Here is a 24,834-nt window from a genome sequence, read left to right on the forward strand (position 1 = left end):
ACATGTTCATATTGAGTCGATTATTACATTATTTTTATGTAAACTTATTTATCTGTTCCTGAAGTGTAGAATATATCCTGGTTTCTTCTATACACATCTCCTTCATGAATCAATTCTGACTAGATTTTATAATCTTAAAAGGAAATATGTTGTTAAAGAAGTTGTATTTATATATCATTTTTGTAACTGTACCATGTGACCTTTCAAGGAGGATTTTATTAAAAGTGTAGTGTTTGTGTCAGTCTTCATGCTTTCCTTAACTCAGCAAAACTTAGCAGCACGTTCATATCTCTGATGCAAATATTGTACAAGATGGATTTTTTTTAAATGAGAAAAAACAGTCCATGATTTTTAATTAAGTGTTGAGTATGCCATTGTATTTTTTGTTATTCTTAAGAAAAAGTATGCTCTGATTAGTTGGTAGAAAGAACTGATCCAAATGTCTAGACTCTGATGCCTCTGGGAAGTCCTGATGATCCAGGGTATGGATTTCTGAAGCTTCACATGTTTTTATCAGTCGATTTCCAAGATGCCTAGAGACCATTAAGATAGATAACAAATCAAGGGAGATTTAGCTGTGTTTGGTAACATGCAAAGAACTATACTCAGAAAGAAAATGTTTAATTTAGAAGAAGGAAACCAAATGTTGTAAGTGTAGATTGCTAGGGTTTTGAGGAAGCCCACTAAATAGTAGCCATCTTTCCTGCTGGGGTTTTGAAACTACTGAGAAATAAGTAAGGTAGATAGTAAGTGAAATGTCACTTTTATATTGATTTATGCCAGATTGAAAGATATAACCCAGTTTGAAAATCAAACAAAGCTTGCTAACTGAACATCACAAACAGATTTACTCACCCATTTAGAAAAGATGTTGGCCCACTTCAGGCCTTCTCTGACAAAACAGGGCCTTTATAGCTAAACTTACACCAGACACCACTTAACTATCTTCAGGCATTCTAGTTTCTAAAATAGAATATGGGAGTTGCTAAGCCATGCATGCCCAGCCTTTTCTTTTCAATTTTTATCAGTCAGAGGCGTTATATCACTTCCCCTGGAGTGGGTAAAAGGTGGAGAGAGGTCAGAGATTACATTAGTTGAACTTCATTATAGTGGCAAGAAACATAATTGGGGGTAGAGTGTTTTTCCGAACATCCAAAGTGATACATCTTTTCACATTCTAAACTCTCTGAAATTAGGATGTATCTGAAATCAGTGGCATCTTAATGGCTGCCTACTGGAAACCAGTCATGGTGAATTGTTACCCACGCAGTGTGTGTGAGCTTGGGTTACTCCTTGCACCATGACCCTTCATTGTTTCCGTTAATGAAGCAATTAAGGACCATTTGAGGAAAGAGTATGCGTCCTGGTCAGGATAGGAAAGCCTTCTGTTTAAACCTTCTGATAGCATCAAGAAAGCATCAACTTTAAACTTTGCAGGATGGATGTCAGCAGTGTGGAATAAAATATAGGATGCAGCATGGAGCACTCCTTTATGAAACACACGCTCTTAGTGACACTGGATGACAATGTTTAGAAAACAAGGACATTGAAAACTTTTGAGTCAGAGTGATTCGGAAGAGCTAGACTTCAAATATTATTTAGTGTTAAGAATACCTTAACAAACTTATTTTTCTTATATTTCCTTATTGAACATGCCTGAGAGGTTTATGATAACCATTTGTTTATGTAAAAAGCCAAAGGAGCTATTCAATAAGGAAAAGGAAACATTCCAAGAAAGCATTATATAGTCTAAATAGCAGGACTTTTTTTTTTTTCTTAGTGACACGTAAAATAATAGTGTGTCTTATCATCTTTGGGGTCTTAGATTTGATAAAGTGTGGTCAGCTGGGCTTATATGAATCTCTGCTCCAATGTTTACAACGTGCAGCAACTTTGAATGGCAGGCACTTCATCCTTTCTCTGAAAGCTTTATGTGCCATACTGTCCAAGATGGACACTGGTCATTAGAGATCAAAATTTTCACCTTAACTGAATTGTAGCCTTGCACTGTTCCTTTAAATGTAGCATTTATTCTTACTGTGAGTCAGTAAGAATTCTTACTCAGAATAAAAATTCTTACTCAGAGTAAAAATGCTGTTTTTTGTTTTGTTTTGTTTTGTTTTGTTTGTTCGTTTGTTTTGAGACGGAGTCTGGCTCTGTAGCCCAGGCTTTAGTGCAGTGGCACAATCTTGGTTCACTGCAGCCTCCACCTCCCAGGTTCAAGCAATTCTCCTGCCTCAACCTCCCAAGTAGCTGGGACTACAGGCACATGCGACCACGCCCGGCTAATTTTTTTTTTTTTTTTTAATAGAGACGGGGTTTCACCATATTGACCAGGCTGATGTCGAACTCCTGGCCTCAAGTGATCCACCCTCCTCAGCCTCCCAGAGTGGTGGGACCACAGAACACAGCTGTGAGCCACCGTGCCCTGCCAGAGTGAAAATTCTAATCTATTGTTTATTCAAGTGAGGAAGACCGGATGAAGTCATTCAAAATAATTTTGCGCATACCGAAGGTTACTGTTTGCAAAGATGGTCCTAATTATGACAGTATAGGACTCATCTAGATATGCTAGGTTTGTTTATTTATAAAAGTTTCAATGAGCTAAGTCTGTTTTTTTTCTTTCTTCTGAAAGGGGGTCCTGATGACAACTTAATTGAAGGTGGAGGAACAAAATTTGTCTGCAAACCTGGAGCCAGAAATATTACCGTCATATTCCACCCATTACTAAGGTAAGTCAAGTGCTATTATGTACTTACTGAAGATCAATATTTTCATTATTTATGCTGCTCTGCTGAATGCCAGTTGTTGAGTCAGCACTGAAATAAGTCATAAAAGAAATTTATTACATTTTTAGAGCCTCACTATTAAAGTTAAACAGATAATCTCAATCCCACTGAGTAGCTACTTATTTTCAGGAGTAAATACTTTTATTTGATTTTCTTTTTTTCACACTCCCTACCTCTGTCCCTCTCCTGCCCTCTTCTCTTCCCTCACTCCCTCTCTCTCTTTTATCTATCTCAGGAGTTGGAAACTATGCTTTCTGGAGAAATCTACTCTGCACATGTATTTGTAAATACATTTTTATTGACACACAGACATGCTCATTTGTTTATGTATCGCCCATAGCTGCTTTTGTGCTGCAAGTGCAGACTGTTAATTGCGACAGGACTCATATGGCCCAAAAGCCTGAAATACTTATTTTCTGGCCCTTTACAGGAAAAAATTGACAACCCATAATCTGTCCCTCTCATTTATACCAATGCCTGAGATATCCTTTGAGAACTGGCAGGCCTCTGAAGAAATATGATTTATAAAAAATGAAAGACATGTACATCAAGTGTATGTTTTTATGTATTGAATGATAACGTGGTATGACTAGAGTGAAATCTATTCTAATGCTCAGTTCATTGTGATAACATGATTATAGGAAAATAAGAATCCACGGTGCCTCCATTAAAGAAAAAAATATAAACCCTAAATACTTTTAAAAAGGTACTTCATGAGAGTGGAAAAAGGGGCAATTGTTGGGTAGATAAAACGTTTCAGTTTATGATAAAAAAGTTCTAGAGATCTGTTACATAACCATGTGCGCATAGTTAACACTACTGTATGGTACATTTTAAAAAGGTTGATGGTAAATTTAATGTTATGTATTTTTTTACCACAATTTTTAAAATGTACCTCTTGGGATCCAGATATCTAATATAATATCAATTGTATGTTTTCTCTGTAAAGAACCAGAGTATATATTTGTGGCATTTTCGCCTAATAGAGCAGAAACTCCTGGATTTACTAAATGTTAGGTACTTCAGAATATCACCTTACCTTTCTCAGATCACTTCTATAATATTTGAGGCATTTAGAATAACAGTTAAACAAATGCTGTTGAATTGGCCAGATATAATATGATGTATATTTTCTCCAAGCATAAACAGTTTATTACTGCAATTATCCTACCTTCTCATTAACCGAGACTTACTAAATTGATACCATTAGAACTAATTACATTCTAACCTCTTATATAGATAACCAGTGTTCTAAATCGTAGTGGATTAGTTTCCTTAATTGATTTTAAATACAAAAACATAAATATGTAAATTAAATAACAAAAACTTGACTTTCACACAATAAAAAGTGTTTAAAGAAATTTTATTGCCTTTAAGAAGTCTGTTTCAGCAGAGATTTGTAGCAGGTAAATTTATTTAGGAACCATGAGATTAAGAACATTAAAACTATTAAGAGGTTAAGAGAATTAAAACTATTTCTCTGTAGGTTTAGTTGATAAGTACTATATGTATATAATAAGTAAATTATAACATACAGAATTCATAGATTAAATAACATGGATTATTTTTATTTGACTTTGGTAATTAGTTTAATTTTCACTGTCTTCTTCAATTACAATTGATTTCTACTTAGTTAATGTTGCTAATTGTTAGAAATTGGAAAAATACCTTAATCATGATAGGCATCTTCTAATCTAGATTTAATGCCATAATTTACTGCTAAGTTGGAACTCTTGTGCTTACATTTATTCCCAAGTAGAAAAGAAACCCTTTAGAAGCTATTAACCATGTTGTCAGTAACCACTTTTCAAGAGATTTTTTTCCTCTAAGTTTTTTTTTCTTTTTAAATGTGAAGTTAGAATGAAATATATATACACACACATATATGTAAATATGTATGTTAGTACTTATTTTACACTTAATAAAATGCATTTTTTTGTAGAAGACTCTGGTGGAACTTAATGTATTATAGTTCTTGACAGCTACTTGTTAAGTCTTTATAAATGCTGCTTTGCTAGATAGTTGTTTCAAGGCTTGGTAATGCTCCCAGTGGTTTTACTCACTTACTTGGTTTCTGCTTTCATTCAGAATTTTAACTTATTATTGATTAAAACTGGAAAAAGTTTGTTGCCTGATATAGTTTATCATTCATTCTTTCTCTGTGTATCTCTTAATGGAAATCCCCAAAATATTATGTGGTCTGAAAGGTAAGTTCATTCTTCGATAAACAGATGACTATGATAGAGTTTAAATTAGCCCTTGGCCCAAATTGCAACCTTGTCAAAAACTCCTGATTGGCTTGTGGAACTTGAAATGACTAAGATCTTTTAGTGGTTTTTTACTTTTTTTATTTGAGTTTTCACACTTCTGCATTTCCTGAGTGTTGGATTTATTATTTCTTCTAAAGTTCAGAAGTTTAGTTTTTGTAATTAAATGAACCAGTGTGCATTATCATACTTGTGTATTTTATTGGTACTATTATAATTTAAAATTTTTCTTTTATATTCAACAAATATTTATTGAATACTTATGATGCATATTTTCCTATCTCCAAGTTAGATGTGGTCTCTTGTTCATATGTAGTTACTCTTATTTTTATGAGACTATGTAAATAAAATTGTGTAGATAAGTTTTCTATCCTTTAGAATGGTCATTGCTTTTATTCTATGCTAGTTTAAGTGAGTATGAGTTAGCATTCTGTTATTTGAAAGATAGTGTAGCCTAATGGGAGAGGCAGTGTAGAAGAATGAAAGGTGGAAAAATGTACAGGATTGCAAATTTCAAATGAAAAACATGACAAGTGATCTTGGTTCAGGATTAGGCTCCTTCACTTCAGTTTTACTCAGTGCTCGTTACTAGACTCTGATTATGCCACATCCTGGGGAAAGAAAAAAATAAGATCATATCCTTACCTGCAAGCTCCTCTCTTGGTACCTGCATGGGTTGCAAAAATGAAGAAGCCTGAAAACACCACATACTGGCAAGGACATGGATCAGTGGGATGTCTTACACCTTGTGGGGGGATATAAATTGGTTCAGCCTCTCTCAAAACTGGTTTGACATGATTGAGAAATCACATTTCCTGTTACTCAGCAGTTCCCTCTGCTAATGCTCTTGAATGTGTTTCTGCTTGTTATCAACTGACTCATATTATTTTTCCATCCCAATTTGCCAAACTCTTTTTCTAATTGATTACAATAATTATTCTATATTTATAACTTAGCTCATATTAAAAAATAAGTTTGGCTGGGCACGGTGGCTCACATCTGTAATCCCAGCACCTTGGGAGGCCGAGATGGGTGGATCACCTGAGGTCAGGAGTTTGAGACCAGCCTGGCCAACATGGTGAAACCCTGTCTCTACTAAAAATACAAAAATTAACCAGGCATGGTGGCACTGCCTGTAATCCCAGCTACTTGGGAGACTGAGGCAGGAGAATCACTTGAACCCAGGAGGCGGAGGTTGCAGTGAGCTGAGATCGCGCCACTGCACTCAAGCCTGGGCAACAAGAGCGAAACTCCATCTCAAAAATAAAATAAGTTCTAGAGGAACTTATCACAAGTTGACTTTTATCAAAAGTCGGGACCTATTTAAACATTGTATCATTTTTTTTTCTTACATGGTCTCTTGGCAAACTCAGATTTGTTTTCAGTGGAGGGAGAATCCCTTTCAAGTGCGTAGGTCCTTCACTTTCCTTTGCTACTTTTTCCCTATGTCTGGTGTCACTGGTACTCTGTCTTCCTAAAACTTTGCATATGACTATTCTATACACTTCATTTATTAAAATCATTCATTTCATAATTTTCCTTCAGCTAGCCGTGTGTTCTTTGTAGCCTAGAGGGTTTCTATATTGACAACTGCAACCACCCTTCTAAGAATACCACAGAGCAGTTTCCTGTTATGCTGGTTTATATATTCTCAGCAGTCTTTTTTACTCTCCTTTCATAAAATTATTATACCGGCTCCTCAGTTCTGGTAATCTGGCTAACTTATTTTTATACTGTTCTCATAGCTACTGCAGTTCCATCACTAGGAAATCTCACAGGATGTTAGAGTCAGATATACTGACTTCTAATTTGTTCACTCCCCATTAACTCTGCTTGTCCCTTTACTTGTTTATTTAATGCTTTCCTTATTTTTTTTCTCTTTACAGTCAAGCATGTCTCTTAGTAAATTTCTAGAAAGAAATGGGCTATAGTATTATCTTACTTGCTTTACTCTTAGCCTACCAAGACATTATCTGTAATTAAACCTTTAATGAATGTTTTTAATGATAGTTTTTTTGTTTGTTTGTTATTTGTTTTTTAAATAGACAGAGTCTTACTCTGTCACCCAGGCTGGAGTGCAATGGTGTGATCTCAGCTCACTGCAAACTCTGCCTCCTGGGTTTAAGCAATTCTTGTGCCTTAGCCTCCCAAATAGCTGGGATTACAGGCATGCACCACCATGCCCGGCTAATATATTTTAGTAGAGACGGGGATTTGCCATGTTGGCCAGGCTGGTCTCAAACTCCTGACAGGTGATCCGCCCACCTCGGCCTCCCAAAGTGCTGATATTACAGGTATGAGCCACTATGCCCAGCCAATAATAGGTCATCTAATCATGTTTCTGCCTGTGGGTCTAAATGAACAAAACCATATTAAAACAAAGGTTTTTAGCCATGCCTGGATAGATTCTGAAATACTTTTCCTAAAATACAGACTCTGAAAATGATATAACTGATGCCTTTTTTTCTTCCATTGACATGTTTCCTGTCTTTCAGCTTTCTCTAGAAGGCTTTAAGACAAATGAATGAATTCATTCTTATAAATGGAATTTATGTTATGGCCTTGATTTTGGGGAACAGAAGGAAGTTATGTTAATGTTGTAATTTGAGTGACATTATTTCTCTTCTTTTGTGTAGTTCTGACGTGCATTTAGGTTTCTTTCCAAAAATAATTATTTTTGAATAATTACATCATGGTAATTATTAACCATGATCTGCATATAAAGAAACTTTTGGCAATGAAGTACATTTTATTGCAGTATCAACCACAGTTTAAATCAGAGTGACACTTTTTGTTACAATTAATGTATAATGTAGTCTTTTCAGGAAATTTTAAAGTACTTTGTAGCTGTTATTTGTGGGATTTGTGGGGAGAAGGAGTGAGAATTTATTTTTCTCTTTGTTTTTTCATTCATTTCTTATTCTTCATTTTCTCCAAGTCTAAAAACAGATAATTTATTGTGCCTTAGATTTGTTAGTACAGTTCTTTCATGTAGCAAACACATGTGAGAACACAAGTTATTCCTTAGAAAATCTAAATGCTTGCACCTAACTAGAAGTATCATTGAGAAAATACTCTAATGCCTTTTTTTCTTCCTGGACCAATAAGGCATATTGGTGGGAGCATTGCTAAATCGAAACAAAGTCATGCCTTTGACAGGTGCACTTAGCACCTCATAACTACAGAGTCCCAGTTAAACAGGTGGAATTGTCAAAGAAGGCTGGCAGCATTTAACGCAGCCCATCACTGCTTTAGAAATAGTGGTTAGCTAGGACATGACTCAAGAACAAGTACACACTGGCCCGAGGAAACCTTCTGAGTCCTCACATGGCCTCTTCCCTGTGTACTGGGACAGAGCTCCCTGGAGTCCCTTCCTCTTACAAGAATATCAGCTCTATGGGATCAGGGCCCTGCCATTGTGACCTCATTTGACCTTAATTACCTCCTTCAGAGAATATATATTAAAATTCACTGTCAGAACAGACTATTAATTAAAGTGACATTTAATCGTCCTTTTAGCATTGGAGCCCTATTTCAACTGGAAAGGAGTTTTGTACATTGTATGAGAGAGAGAGAGAGAGACTAGACCACTAAAAGTGAAGTGTTGGGGCTGGGTAGAAATGAACACATTCTAAGTTTTGATATCTGCCAAATCACTGTGAGCCTTCATTTCCCTTATCAGTAAAGGAAGGAAAAACGTTCATTAAGTGTTTAATGACAGACAGTGTCTTGGTAGGTAAAGAGTAAAGCCAGCAAAATAATACTATACCTCATTTCTTTCCAGAAATTTACTCTTCAAGAGACAACGCTTAACCAGAAAGAGAAAACAGCAAGGAAAAGCATTAAATAAACGAGTTGGTTGGTTTGGATGTTGCTTTCTATCTGTTAAGTTTTGTGATTCTGTGACTGGGCAGTGCTTTTATAATATTTAGGGAATCCGAAGGCCTGACATTTTGAAATTTAAAAGTTTATGCAAAAAGTGAGTTTTATAGTGTTTTGGAGAATTGTTGCTTATTTGCTTCAACTGGCTTTTAAAAGGCATTTGGCTCTTTAGGGTAATGAACACTTGGCATGCATGAAGTAATATGTTTCTTACGGGAGAACTGAGGAACAGTTGTTTGCAGTCTTGTAGTGACATGGCAGAGTCAGGAGGCTGGGGACATGGGGATGATGATGCCATTCAAGTTGCAAAATGTTACTGATTCTGGTTCTGTTGAACACTGCTGGAATATTGACTATCTGGGCTATGAGCATTTTTCACTAGTAATTATCATTCACACCTCATTAAGATCAGACATCAATTAATGTCTTTCTAGGTAGAGCAAAAAGTGAAATATTTATTGGTCAGTGAGGAAAGTCCTGGCATCTAGGTCAGTTAAGAAGATGAACCTCACTTGGCAACTTGGGCTTTTGGTGATGAACAGTATGGTTGGCTGTGTTCCATTCTTAAGACCAATAACAGTCAGAACAAATAGTTGTAGTCATGTCATCTAATATATAGAGAATAATTTCTAAAAATTACTCTTACATGTATATGTTACCCGTAGAAATCAGCATATTGCAGCAGTATAGGGTACTGTTTCATGGCCTGTTTGTGTTCATAGCTTTGAAATGCCTATGATTAAGAGATGCTTAAAGTTAGGAGGACAGGAAGTAACTAAATCCAAACCTGGAGCAGTAAAAGACTCCAAAGGTGATTATGCTATTAACCAGTAATTTCTGTTTCCAAAAATGGCATTTCAAAGTAAAAGGCAATTGTAATTAACATTTTTATTTTATACTTTTTGTTTTAATAATTATAGTACTTATAATATCATATATTGCCAATATTTCCAGATCAAAGGCATATGTAATTTGCTGTTATAATTAAGCACATTTTCCCTAATATTTTTATCCTTGAAAAATGCAGTGACATTGTTCTACCCATGTCAGTTTGATGTGTACATTGATACTTATTTAGCAGAATATTATTCTCGGTGTTCACAGGTATGTGGTATTTTTATACAGATGAATGTTTGTTCTTAATGAGCTAAAGCTTATGTAGACATTTTGAAAGATGTTAGTGATTAGACAGCCTAGCAAATAATGTTGTAGATCATATATTATTCACGCGTGGGAGGAAATGTAGACACCTTGTTGCATTTTTATGAAACACAGCCATTTTTCCCCTGGCTCAGAATTATGAAAAAATATTGCTAGTTTTCGGTCTGCCTGACCTGTAAGGCCTGTGAAGTGCTGAGTGGTTGGTATACATAGAGTTCAAACCCTGTATTTGAGTAACTTCTTTTGAATTAATATTATAAATGTTAAATGCTATAAACCTTCAAACCACCTAACTTTTGGAGATTAAAAAATTTCATTCTAAACTTTTTTTTACTTTTATATTTTCAAAATGTATGACATATGGCTAAACACTGATTGCAACTAACTGGGCAGTTTTATACTACTGGGTAAAATGGAGAGCCGGTCAAGGTTTCAAGCCATGTGTCTATGCACATTTCAGCAATTTCTAAAGAGGTGAGGCATCCCAATCTAGTTAGCACAAAAGAATAGGCCGTTTCTCATGAGAAACAGTAGGAAAAACGGGAAATGTTAGCGAAAAACAGAGGAGAAACAGAAGATTTTTTATCTATTTACATATATAAAGAGATCACTTTATATTGAAATCAATTAAAGAGATAGTTGTTTTGTTATTTGTTGCTTTATAAGTATGGATTATAACTAGTTGGTTGTATGTTTAGAGAGATTCTACTCTACACAATGAGAATTTTCAAATGAATAAGGCAGCTGAAATAGGAAAGCTTTTCTTGGGAGATAATATTTTTCATGGAGATGCTTAACCAGAAGCTGAATTTATGATGCAGTTAACTGGCTGTTGAATTTCCAGGTCTACATTCTTTAAATCTCTGATTGTAATCCTTTCTAATATACTGTGCAACTTCAGAGCTCTGGGTAGATATGTTTCTTCCAATCTTGCTCATTTGAGTTACTTTTTTATACTTCAGCTTAATGCTGATGATTATCATTGGCAGGGTCAAGGAGTATAGTTGACTTCTGTGTCCCTTCAGCATTGACTTTCTTCTTTCCAACACAAGGAGACTCATGGAGGGGTTGTTAGACGAACACCACCCCTCCCTACCATATAGTTCCTTCTATCCTCTTTCTTTTTTTCTTCTCTGCTTTTATTTTTGTATTTTTCTTTTTCCTTTTCATGTCCAGTAACTGGTATGTACGAGTATAACTTAACTCTTCCAGTGACTGTTAAAGGAAAAAGAAAACTAGCTTTCTTCTGTTGTAAAAGCTAATGTGGGACGAATGCTGTATTTCCAAATAAACCTAAAATCAGCATGACTTTGCTGCTGTGATTCTGACCTAGATTTAAGCTGATATTTTAGATGCAGGTTTTTGTCTGTTTATCAGTTATATTTTGTTACTATCAATTAACCTTATTAGCAGCTTATATGTAAAAGACAGTAGAAAAGACTATTCAGAACAAAATGCTTGCATAATTTGTATGCTGCTTTTTATGTATTCTGAACATGTATTCGTCTTTTGGACTGCAATACCCAAAATATGCTTATTCAACATTCGGAGAAATATGTTTATGTCCAGCCACAGGGCCATTTACATCTGATTTTGAAATCTGAATTGATAATGTAATTTGGTGTTAAAAATAACATAGGCATACCTGGGGGGAAAATACAGTCTCTCCCTTTAATAACATATATTCCTTTGAGTGTTGGCTATGCATTATTTCCTTGTATGATTTGGAAAATTATTTTATCATTCCCCTTGCTCCTCAGAAAACAGAAAGACATGCACACCCCCTCTTTCCTATTTGTTCTGTTTCTGTTTTGCATTCTTTGTTACTGGGTCTGCTATATAATACCAAAGACTCTTCTTTGGTCATAATTGTCATTTGAACATTTGATCATTAATATTGCCTACTGTGTTTTTAAAAAATGTGTCATACTGCCTGTGAAGTATTTTTCATTTCATGGTCATGAAATCTTTTATATTTTCCTTTTGTAGTTAAACAAAAATAGGCCCCAAAATAAGCAATGATATTTTCTCAGGACTTTATTATTTAAGAACTGAGAAAGGAAACTTGTTTGATTCAGCAAGATAAGTGAGAACAGCCAGCTAGAAAGGAGAAGAACGTGGAAACATCATAAAGGAAGTTTTAGTTTTTAATTACCTTAATTTCATTTTTTGGTAAGAGTAGTGGTTATGAACCTGGGAAGTGCTGGGTCTGACTTTCTTATTGCACTTGAAATAATTGCTGGAATGTTTGACTTTTTATGTTGTTTTTATTAGTTGTGAAAGAATAGTAATTTTGACAATTACTATTTTTAAACTCGGTGAGCATTCTTCAAAGCCCATTTCTGTAAAATACCACATTGTAAATACATGAGAAAGTATTCGATAATGTCAAGAAGAAAAAAAAACTAACGCTAGCAAGTTTCTAGGTTATCACTCTTTAGTGAAGGAGTATGGCAGTATGTTACTTAATTGGACTCTGTAAATTCAGAATCTCTAAATTTTAAAAATGTTTTAAAATTTTTATTGAGCTATACATATATACATTCAAATGTATAAATCTGTACACATATTTTTAAATATTTGTGTATTTGTATGAATTTTTACATGTGTATACATAAGTGTAACCATGATCCAAATCAAGATATAAGACATTGACATAGATCATTTTCAGTACCCTAGAAGACTTGCTTATATTGACAGTCAATCCCTTTCCCTGAGAGATAACCATTATTGTGAATTCTATCCCTGCAGATAGATTGGTTTTGCCTATGGTTTAACTTCATATAAATGGAATCATACAGTATGTCCTCTTTGGTGCCTGACATTTGTGTGACATGATGTCTATGTTGGTCATCCATAGACTAACACTGATTTCTTTATGTTAGTCATTGTGTCAGTATACTACTGAAATGAGCAATTATAAAATATAATATTCAATCATTAATTTGGAATAAAAGAACTTTTAGAATCCTGTGGTCCTAAAAACTGTTCACAATTTAAACTTCTTCTAAACAGCTTTCCAAGAAATCTTTTGATTTCCTATCTTTTGGGGCCAAGGAGGTTCTCAGGGCAGTAAGAGATCTTGTGGTGGGGCAGTGTCCAGCAGGGCAGTGAGCCAGCATAGCTGGAAGCCACATTCTTTCCATGATGGATGTAGACTGTTTCCTACAGCTTTGGTAGTAAAAGCTAGCGAAGCAAAAATTAGTTGACATGTTCCCTAGACTTTGGGTTTTCTGATCAGTCAGTGAAAAGATAATTGGCAATTAACATGAGTTGCTACTTTTATTAAAGAAAAGGGATTTTTCTTAGAATTAAAATGCATCCTTTTTAAGGAAAGATAATTGGCAACTTAAAATCAACATTCTCTCTCTCTCTCTCTTTTTTTTTTTAAGAGATAGGATCTTGCTGTGTTGCCCAGGCTGGAGTGAGGTGCAGTAATAGCACACTGCGGAATGCCTGGGCTCAAGCGATCCTCCCACCTTAGCCTCCATACCCGGCTTAAGTCAATGTTCTTAAGCCAACATTAATATGTAGGCTAGTTTTTGGAGACAATAAATTCAGTCAAGGAGGGAGGAGAGAAGCTTGACATGAGGGATTAGCCAAGAACCAGATGCAGAATTATCACAGGAAGCCATGAGCAGGTATGGACCCAATTGAGAGACCCTAACATAGTTGTACTGAGTTGGGAATTTACTTTTATTGATTGTAAATCACATGCTTCTGGTCCCTAACAGGCAGTCACTAAAAATGTTTTGTAAATGAGCAAATTAATTGAAGGTAAAAGTGGTGGGGGCAGTTTTAAATGTATAAGGCAAACTGGATGGATATTGAATATTCTTTCAGTATGTCTACAGTACCTTTCATTGTAATTCTTGAATATTAAAAGATACTTTTTAAATCTCTACACTGTCCTGAGCACACATATATATATATATACATACACACACATACATATACATACAAACACACACTCATTGCCTTCACTTTAGCTAGCTGATTATTAGAATATATTCTGTACAGTGTCATTTGTTCCAGCCACTTTGTTTTTGAAGTTTTAGTACATCTTCAGCCTCTCCTGGTGGCTGCTAGTATCACTGTCACCTGCAGTGCTTTGCCAACCACCTGAAGCTCTCTTACTCTGTCCAGTGTGCTGAAGGTGCTGGCATCCATCAATATCTTTTTTGCATATTCTATTTAGTTTTGCTTTTTGCATCTGTGAAAAATAGTAGAACATCTTCTCAATGTAAGAGTGGAAATAAGAATAGTAAAGAAAATTGTACAAAAATAGGCCACTAAATTCATTCTTTAGCATGAAATTAGAAATGCTGAACAGGTTCGATAGAGGTGCATCAATGCTCAGAAATGCTTCTAAGTGAATCTACAGTTCTTTCTTACTTTGAAGCTTTTAAGAAAATTGATATGAGGATTTCACTGAAGATTAAAAAGAAACCAACATCCTTCTCTGAACGTTGGAGGTCTGTCTGCTTTATAAGCCTCAACTCATTATATTTTCTTTTTTACATGTTTTTGATTGACATGTTGATTTTAAAAATGCAACTTCAACATTCAGTGGGAGTTGACAGTATTTAAACTGAATTTTGGGGCAAAATTCTTCAATATAGTCATATTTTTCTGTTATTTTTAATTCATTCTTTTTTTTCTAGCAAATACTCGCTGAGTGCTTACTATGTACCAGACACTGTCCTTGTCTTTGTGGAGGCTGTGTTCCTAATGAGGGTATTGTGGTAATTTGAGAATAAGAGAAAATCTATGATAAAGGAGTCCATCATTCCAGTAGTGCTAAATTTCTTCCAGTTTCCTTTTTTACACTTAGAAGATTATCTGTTGTAGAGGCACAGCTCTTTTCATGCCATTTCTTTTTCAGAGGCAGTTTCACCTCTGATCTTCATCCCACTTCCCTCCATCCCCTTTGGGATCCAGACCAAAAAATCTTGAAGTCCTACTTAGAAGACCCTTGTCCCTTTTACCCCACACATCTAGTGTTGCTAATTTCTACCAGTCCTACTTTATAAATATGTCTCAAATTTATCCATTCCCTGCTTTTGATACTTGTTGCCATTGCTTTAGTTGCTCAGTTTCCTAATTGGTTTCTGCTACTCCAAACCTAAACTTCTTTAATCCATCTTCTCTACTTCTTCCAGAGTGATCATGTCACTCCCCTCCTTCTTTGTGATTTCTTATCCTCAGCCCTTGAAGTGGAATTCCTTGTTGTAGAATAGAAGGCCTGACTTTCTGACTTTATGCACACTGCTCTCAGGCCCCCTTGTACACTTCAAAGCCACGAATCCTTTCTTTTTCCAGGTCTGTCATGCTATTTTCAAAATTTTTTTCTTTCTACCAAAAATGCAGCTACCAACACTGACCTTTGACCTCTTTCATTATCTGAAAGACATTTTATCCTTCAAGAATCAGCGCGTGTATCCCCTTTTCTTCCAACTTTTTCCTGTGCCTACTCTTACTCACCCTTACATAATGTAAGTGGATTACTGTCTGCTTTTAAAAAATTATTGTGATTTTGCCATATTTTTATTGTAGCACCTGGCACATTGTCTGGAGATGACTCAAGAGAGAACACAGGTGTTATTTGATGTATTAGTCAGGGTTCTCTGGAACCTCACACGATCATAAGGTCCCACAATAGGCCATCTGCAGGCTGAGGAGCAAGAAGAGCCAGTCCAAGTTCCAAAACTGAAGAGCTTAGAGTCCAGTGTTTGAGGGCAGGAAGTATCTAGCATGGGAGAAGATGTGGGCTGGAAGGCTAGGTCAGTCTCTCTTTTCACATTTTTCTGCCTGCTTTATTCTAGCCACACTGGCAGCTGATTAGAATGTGCCCACACAAATTAAGGGTGGGTCTGCCTTTCCCAGCCCACTGACTCAAATGTTAATCTTTGGTAACACCCTCACAGACACACGCAGAATCAGTACTTTGTATCTTTCAATCCAGTCAAGTTGACACTCAGTATTAACCATCCCAAGTCCACCCCTTGTCAACTTGAACCCATACACATCTCCTGAGATCATACATAATCTTTAAATAAAGACAATAATAAGGTCATAATTACGCCTAACATAATACAACTATCCTTTGTACAACCAGAAACATACTAATCCTCAGCCCAAATGCTGCTACATAAAGTTAATGATACTTAAATGCTGATATGAAGTCAATAAATCTTATGTCACATAATGAAGGAAAAAGGAAATAAAATGAAGAAATTTTCTTAATGCAAGTGTATACATACACAAACATGTTTTTAACTAAAGGAGGAAATACTCATGATAATTACAGTCCTCATTTCTGTAACTGGTCACGTGGTCATGGCTGGTATTGGTGACTACTTCCTCTACTGATCATTTTCCTTTCCCCAGTGTACAGTTACCGTGGTAAAAGGCCAGAGGTCTCCTTGGGGAAGGATGGGAGAAAGATTCACTGCATAAATTGTCAGTAATGCAGCGGGCTCCTTCCTCAAGGGGACCCGGCCTCCCGTTCATTCAAGGAGTTCTGGGTCTGTAAACTGGCTCAAGTCTGAAAATTGATTGAGGGGCTGTGATTCTCTGTTTTTATAATTCAAATTAGTCTTTTGTCCATTTAACCTAGAAGTTTTCTGCTTATATAAATTAAGTAGGAATGCAGTAGGCTTCCTATCAATTTCACTTTTAGGAACACTGTGATTAATTAGCCAATGCCAGAGCTCTACAGGAGTCAGACTATTCTGATTGCTGCTCTGCCCCTGCTATCCATTATGGTAGCTATGCCTACTTTGCCTTTGATGGTTGAGTGCCGTCACTTGACCCCTGCCATCTTGGGATGCAATTATTCCCATTGTATTTAAATTTTGTAGTTGAATGACTGTGGTTCCCATGGTTAGATCTGTTATAATTTTATTACTATGATTATGGTGTTTACTTGAATATGTAAAGTATGTAATAGCATTAATAGCTAACATTTAAATACAGCTTGCAAAATATTTGAAAATACATTGTCTTTTTTTGGTCCTCATACCAACCCTAAGAAATAGTTTGAAGGAGTCATATTATTTCTGTTTTATAGTTGAGGCTTGGACAGTTTCTTGTTTAAAGTGACATGGTATTAGAGGCAAAACTTAAAACCCGTGAATCTGATTCTAAATCCTGTGTTTTCTGTACTTTGTTGGATCTGGAGCCTGGGCATGAAGAGAGCCATTCCCAGGTACTCCATGGGATGTACCACAAGGTGATTCAGGGATCCAGGCCACCTCCATTTGGTGGCCCCCCTCACGCCTAGGCCCTCAGAGTCTTTTCATTTAGTAAGTGCATGAGAAAGATGGGATTGTAGTACTGTCTTTTAAATATCATTTCCTTCATTTTTCTGTATTCTTCCTGTAGTGCAAACTATTTAAAGTTTCGTGAGCCACAGTGCTCGGCCATAGCTATATCCCTTTGCATCTTTGTATGTGTTTTCTTTCTCTCTACTTGATGCCCTTTTCCTCCTCCTTCACCTGGTGAATTTCTACTCATCCCTCAGCAATGTCTTTTCTGGGGAGCCTTCTGCCACCTTTTTTTTTTTTCTTGAGACAGAGTCTCGCTCTGTCGCCCAGGCTGGAGTGCAGTGGCGTGATCTCAGCTCACTACAACCTCTGCCTCCCGGGTTCAAATGATTCTCCTGCCTCAGCCTCCCAAGTAGCTGGGACTACAGGCGTGTGCCACCACACCCGGCTAATTTTTTGTATTTTTAGTAGAGTCGGGGTTTTCACTATGTTAGCCAGGATGGTCTCTGACCATCCTGACCTCATGATCAACCTGCCTCGACCTCCCAAGGTGCTAGGATTACAGGCATGAGCCACCACGCCCGGCCCTCTATCACCTCTCTTACTCCTCCTCTTCTCTCAGTGGTCCCTTTCCTTTTCCTCTGTGCCCTTGTGAGACCTAGCAAATTATTTCCTGAGTATTTATTCTCCCTCATAAAGAAGATGCTAGGGACCATTTTTTGATTGGCTTTGCATAACTAGAACTTGAATGATTTTTAGCACACACTAGATTCTCAGTAAATATTTGGTGAGTGAATCAGTAATGTGATATTTTCATGGAAATTAAGGTCATACAGTTCTCACTATCGGAACCAGGATATCAAGAACAGGGTTGCTAGGAATTCCCACACAGTTCATGGTTCAGGTTTTGTGCTCCTGTATACCTTTAGACCATTGCCCCCTAAAATAGATTTGCATCCAGTGTTTCTTCTTGGAGTTGCTTTTGATATCCATATAGACAAATTACAAATATGCACTTCCAAATGTATTTTGTGGTAAAGTTATGTAAAGAGGACTAGTTTTTATTTAGGTCATTGTAAAGATGAGGATGAAGCAGATAAAGAAGGTCTTTTGTTTTGCAATCTTTATTGCTTTATGTTAGCTGGCAGGCTGCCTGTGTTTGATTAGAAATGATAGTCTCTAAACTCTTTAAGTTAGACCATTAATTTCCCATGACAGCACATGAAGCTTCTCCTCTCCTCCCCTCCCCAAACCCAAGCACACATATTAGAGAAGCCTCCTATGTAAGACAATTGTTTAACGTTGCCTGTCAGAAAAGGTGCTACAACAAGTCAGTCAGGTTTGGAGTTTGCAAACATACTTCCACCTTACTGAACATCACAAAGGCTGTCAAAAATTTCATGTCCTTATATTTTTTCTTCTCTCCAGAAGGAAAACCATTACAGATGTAAATGTTAGAGAAATTTTTTCATACACTTTGGAGCTTCTGCAAGAAGTATTTTTCATAGTTTGGAAAAGAGGAAGGAGGCCTCTGCTGACACATTTGCAATCTTTCCAGTATTTTGTGTGAACTTTGTAGTTTACTACCTTACAAGAGGCTAGATGTTTTTTCTTCTAAATATTACTTATATCTTACATTCTTTTTTTTCTTGCTTTCTCTGAAAACGAAAGTGTAAGCTTTTTCAAATAGCCTTGATATTTCTAAAATTTCTGTTTATTTTTCCTTTTAGTTTCTTCTCAGTCTTCTAGATGCTTTCCACCAAACCTACTTCTGTGAATTATCCACATGTGTACTTACTTGGGAGTTGGATGAAATATATGTATGTGTAGTATGCGTATTTCAGATATTATTTTGTTTGATGGATGTTGAATAACTACTAAGAGAGAAACCAGTTGCTCTTCAAAGTATAATTAGCAACACCAGCCCTGGAGAATTCTACATTTGGTTGTGACAAAGCTAGTAGTATGCCCTCTGCAAAGAAGAGAAGGGGAAGATGGATGCATTTCTAATGCAATCAGGAAACCCCTATATAATTTAAATATATTAGCATATTCTAAGAAACCCAGGTATTTGAATGTTCCTAAGACAGCTAGAAGCCTTTCCCAAACAAGCATGATTAAATTACTTGGAACACATTGAAACAGCACACATGGCCCTTAATGGATCAGCATTATCAATATGCATTTTCATGGCCAACTCCAGGAAAGCCATCACTGAAGCCATAAGGAGTCAAATCACTGATGCAATCCTGATGATTTTGCTTGCATTGCTCACATCCAGTTTGCCACTAAATGTTTGACGGCATGCAGACACTGAATTTTGCAAACATTAATGTCATTTTCTACTTGTCCCTAGGAATAGTAATGAGCATACATCTTGAATCCTTTTATTTTGGATTGTATACAAGAAAGTAAAAGTTTTCAAATATTCTGAAGTCTGGGCATGTTAGGATAATATGACATGGAACTAATTATGTAAGGGTACGTTCTGGGTCATTTGAAATTTGCATATGTATTGCAAAGGTCACAATCAACTCAAATAAATAATAATAAGAGTTAAAATGATTGAGCCCTAGTGATGAGCTCAGCTATGTTATAAACACTTTGCATGTATTATCTAATTTAGTATTCCGAGCAACTCTGTGCGGTAGGAAATAGTATCACCCCCATTTTATAGCTAAGGAGCCTGAGGCATGGAGAGATGAAGTAGCTTGACAAAGATCAGGCTATTGTAAATGGGGGGCTAGGATCAAACCTAGACAGGAGGACCCTAGAGCCCCAGCTCTTACCTCCTACTTTATGCCTCAGGTGTGTGCCTCCATTTAAAACCCTTACCAGAGGAGGCTCAAAGGCTCGAGGACTCTTCTATAGTGGCTGTCATTAGGCAGTTTGACTCTGATAATCCAGTCAAACAGTTTATCCACAGTCAGAGAGTAGATAATCCACTCTGATAATCCACAGTCAAACAGATAATCCAGTTTGACTCTGGATTATCAAACAGCCTAATTAGAGCCATCATGGAAGATGTCTGGTTCATAAACAGTTCTCCTGTTAGGTTAAAATATGTGATTTTTCTGTTAAAAAAAAAAAAAAAAAACTAAGATGAAGAGATAAAATATGACCAGCCCTGCATTCCAGATAGTTCCCAGGCCAGGTCAAGATGAGCTCCTCAGAACACTTGGTTACGTTGGTCCAGCCCAGTCACTATGCCCTTCTATTAGTTTTGCTTCTAAAAGATAAGAATCTAGAAATAGTTGGGCCAGTTTAGAAGAAAACATTATGTATTTAATGGGCTAATATAGGTCTAATTATTTGCATAAGTTAAGGACTTTTATTAAATATATTTACCCAAGGTAAATTTTCAAGCCCATTTACAATATAATTTAATTTATTTAAAAGAAAATTGGTCTGCACAGATTAGGGATGCCTCTCTTGCTGAAGAGGAGCACTTAAGTATTTTTAGAAGTGAACATTGTGATTCCCCTGTTAGCTTAGGTCTTGGTCTGAAGTGAAAAGAAAACTTTTAGCAACCTCACATGCTGCCTACAGGACTGTCTCCTTTATAAACATTCTCTGTTGGCACTGTCTTCTAGAGAGCATACACTTCCCTACATTTTGTGGCATTACATTATTTCTCAAATGACTTCTGCCTTTGTAGAATCATCATCTTTTTTTCCATGAGATATGTGCAATATAATATTGTTCTCAAATATTTTAGTCTTCATGACACTATTGTGAATTGGCTTTAAACACCTATATCCCCCAATGTATGATATATTCCTTCGTCCTTATTTTATAGTAGGATGATATAGTGGGTGCCATAAAAGGAGAGGAAGACAATTCTGACTTAAACAGACTGTTTGTTAGTGCCGCCTTTGAACCTTAGTCTTACTTGAGGAGGAGTAGATACATTTATATGTTTATTTGGAAAATGTTGAATAAAGGATTTGCAATTTGACTCAGAAACGTCATTAATTTTTAAAATTTATTTACTTGCTTATCCCTTTCTGAAAAGACTGTGAAACAGTTGCCTGAATATTTCGTTTGAGGGGCAATTAAAAACAGAATTGTGGAAAACCAATGTCGGCAGCAATTTATGAAAGGAAAGCATTAGACATATTTAATTTTTCTTACCCGTTTCTCTTGAAATACCTGTGCTTTTCCATTTAGTGCCTTTAATATCATGAAGAGAGATGAAAGGGATGAATTTTGTCTATGGTGGATTGCACTGAAGCTTGAGTAGACTTTTTTGGTAGTTTTATAAGCCTCAGTATACCACTCATACAGGGAAAAGTCACCTTGGCTTTTAAATTTAGTTGGGCATTTTCTTGAGCTTATTATTTTAAAATAATGGTGCCCCCTCCTCTTTTAAAAATTACTGGTATTGCAAACCCTTTTTTATAATTTCTTCCTAATGTTTGCAAAATCCCCCTGAGGATACTTATGGTTCTATGGAATTCCTCTTCTCCAGATATTGACAGAATCATTAAACATGTCTTAAGCTTCATGATTACTTTTCCAGCACCACTTTCTTTGCTCTTTATCATTGCATTTAGTTATGTTTCATCTAGTTTTCAATACACATGATAGGGTTCATAGCCCAGCCAACTGGAATGAATTTGATAGCTAAGCATTTCACAGGCTGGCTCTGTAACATATTCTGCCAGACCCTACCATGTGTGAAGCATTACTTCTTCTTCTTCTTCTTTTTTTTTTTTTTTACCAGTAAAGATTATTTATAACTTTAATTTCTTTCATGCTCATTTGTGTTCCTGAAGAAGGGAGGGAATGCTGTTTCCCATCAGAGTGTTTCTCTTGGCTTTCCTCTATGTAAACCTCACTAATACTTTCAGTCACCACCTTCTGTGTCGTTCCTTTTGAGCAAAAGGAGAAGAAGTGGAGTTGGGTTCAAGGCCATGCTTTGCTTTTCACAAGAGAGTGCTCTCAGAAGCGCTGGTGTAGTTCCAACACCTTATTTCTACAGCTGCCTTGATAGTGGCTTGAAGTGGTTATTTAGAGGGAGAGGGTGGCTTGATAGGAATGTACTTCATTCAGTATTTTTTGTTGATGCTGTTATTGGAATGAACTTCAGTAAATGATTTTAAGAGCATAGTTCTTAGAAGTTATGATGATAAATGACTGAATAAGAACCTATTTAATATTATATCACTGCTTTGGGGAAAAATAGTTTTAGCTAAGTATTTCAGGAGTAAAAGAAAGTTTATATTCCTAAGATTTAGTTATTTTCTAGGTTTTTATCCCTTTATAAATATACAAAACTATTCAAAACAGACTTGGTTAATACTCTGAACCAGCTTGGAATACACTCTTATTTGATCATTTTTCCTTTATTTTTCAGTTTGGTAATTTAATTTTACGGTCATATGTATGTTCCCTGGTCTGGAGAGTTCTCTCACATGGCATGATTAGCAATTGTGTGTGAAATGATTATGTGGCAACATTACTAGTGAATTACAGCTAGTCTAAATACTGTATGTTTTCACTTGAGAACATTGGCTCTGGAATGTATATCTGGCACCGAGAAGGAAAAAAAAAAAAAAAAAGCCTCGATGATAAAATGCAGCCAGAATGTAAATTGTGAAATGGAGCTCTAGGCTCAATTGTTCCTCCCACTGGTAGCAACTTGAGATTGTGCATTTCCTTTCTAGAATGAAAATTATGCCCTTTTAAGACTACTTAGTCAATTTTTAATCTTCAAATTGGTGTTTTTTTTAAAATAAAAAAAGCCAGAAGTTTACATGATGTGTGTTTATGTCTGTATATTATTATACAAAGGATCTAAATTATAAGCCCTAATTCATGCCACTTCAAACTAATGGAGTAGCTGTTTCAAGGTCCCTAACTATGGTAGTTACTCCTTGGAATGAGGAAGTGAATCTTATATTAAGACTTTGCACTAATAATCCTGGCCGACTTCGTATTGAAGCCCAAATCTGGAGGAGTGGTCTCTTCATAAGATGTAATCAGCAACCTACCCTGCTGGATATTCACTGTTTGGATACTAACTGTACAATAACTGCAGTGGAAGAAATACAAAGCAGAAGTAAAGCCAGGAGACATATTCCTATTTTCTAGGTTATTTATCCCATAATAGAGAGAAGCTGTTCATTTAGGATTATAAATAAAGCTTTCTTAGTACATCCTGAGATTGGTCAGCCTTTTTTTTTTTTTTTTTTTGAATGGGCACTTATTGTGTGTCCTCAAAGAAAGAAAGCAGGAGGGAGTTTCCTTAGTGATTTAATTATTATGATTGTGCAAGTTTCTTTGAATATGTTCAAAGTACTCCCCATATGAGAAGGAAGAAAAGTCATACACCACATATCCCCCAGTTTCTGTCGAAATAAGACCTCAGTGTTCTGTAATAAAAAGTCCCTTTCTACTCACTCCCAGCATTTGATGTAAATGATTGACAGCATGTGTAGCGCCTTCTGTTCTTTAGGGTCTAGGTCAAGGAAGACATCATAGCTAAGAAAATAAAAACTCAGAACTGAAGCAGGAACTTTTCATTCAAACTTGAATAAATCTAAAGGAAAAGGATGTTGTATCTTCAAAAAATTAAAAACCAAAACAAAATAAGAAAAAAAAATCAACACCTATAGTATCCTTAGCACTACAGATTCTGTATTTGTTTTGAATTGAACATTTTCTGAAAAACATCATGATTCATTAGTATGAAAAATTATCACATTATCATAAGAAAAGGATTGTTGACTATAATGGAAATAGGCTTTGAATCACTTATGATACAAATAAGTGCTTAGCCTCATAGCATTAAACCAGGATTCCAAGATACAGATTGCTTGTTTATTGCATAGGAAGATTTAAAAAATTCCTTTGAGGACTTTTATCTGATATTAGAGTTGCCCAGAAGGACCACACCTTGTAACTCAAACTGTATTTTTTTTAATATATTTTTTGAGATGGAGTCTTGCTCTGTTGCCCAGGCTAGAGTGCAGTGGTGTGATCTTGACTCACTGCAACCTCTGCCTCCCAGGTTCAAGGGATTCTTGCGCCTCAGCCTCCCAAATAACTGGGATTACAGGTGTGCACCACCACACCTGGCTAATTTTTGTATTTTTAGTAGAGATGGGGTTTTACCATGTTGGCCAGGCTGGTCTTGCTGACCTCAGGTGATCTGCCTGCCTCAGCCTCCCAAAGTGCTGGGATTACAGGCGTGAGCCACCGCGCTCTGCCATAACTCAAACTCTAGAAGGCAGGTGCGACTTGGTAGATTGATTTTCATTATTGGCTTAGAAATAAACGGGAAACCGGGTTGATTTTCTTTTCCAAGTAATTCAGCTGTGATGTCGATGGTTTATAACTGCCTTTCTCCTGGTGACACTGACAGTAAATATTTTCCATGTAGATGAAAAGCTACCAGTGTAAGTATTAATACTTATAATAGAAGAATGCACATTTAAAAAGATTTACATGTGAAAAAATATG

At 36.1% G+C, this 24,834-nt stretch overlaps 1 protein-coding gene across 4 annotated transcripts in view; it reads left to right on the forward strand.

The window, feature by feature from the left end:
• The window catches only part of EXOC4 (exocyst complex component 4), an 815,858-nt gene that overhangs the window by 373,871 nt on the left and 417,153 nt on the right, over positions 1-24,834 (forward strand). For all 4 annotated transcript variants that reach the window (XM_054494593.2, XM_063667851.1, XM_054494594.2 and 1 more), the window contains one exon: positions 2,636-2,732. In XM_054494593.2, the coding sequence (XP_054350568.1) occupies positions 2,636-2,732 (97 nt within the window). The remainder of the gene's footprint in view (positions 1-2,635; positions 2,733-24,834) is intronic.

This window comes from Pongo pygmaeus, chromosome 6 (genome assembly GCF_028885625.2).
Source record: "Pongo pygmaeus isolate AG05252 chromosome 6, NHGRI_mPonPyg2-v2.0_pri, whole genome shotgun sequence".
Lineage (NCBI taxonomy): Eukaryota > Metazoa > Chordata > Mammalia > Primates > Hominidae > Pongo > Pongo pygmaeus.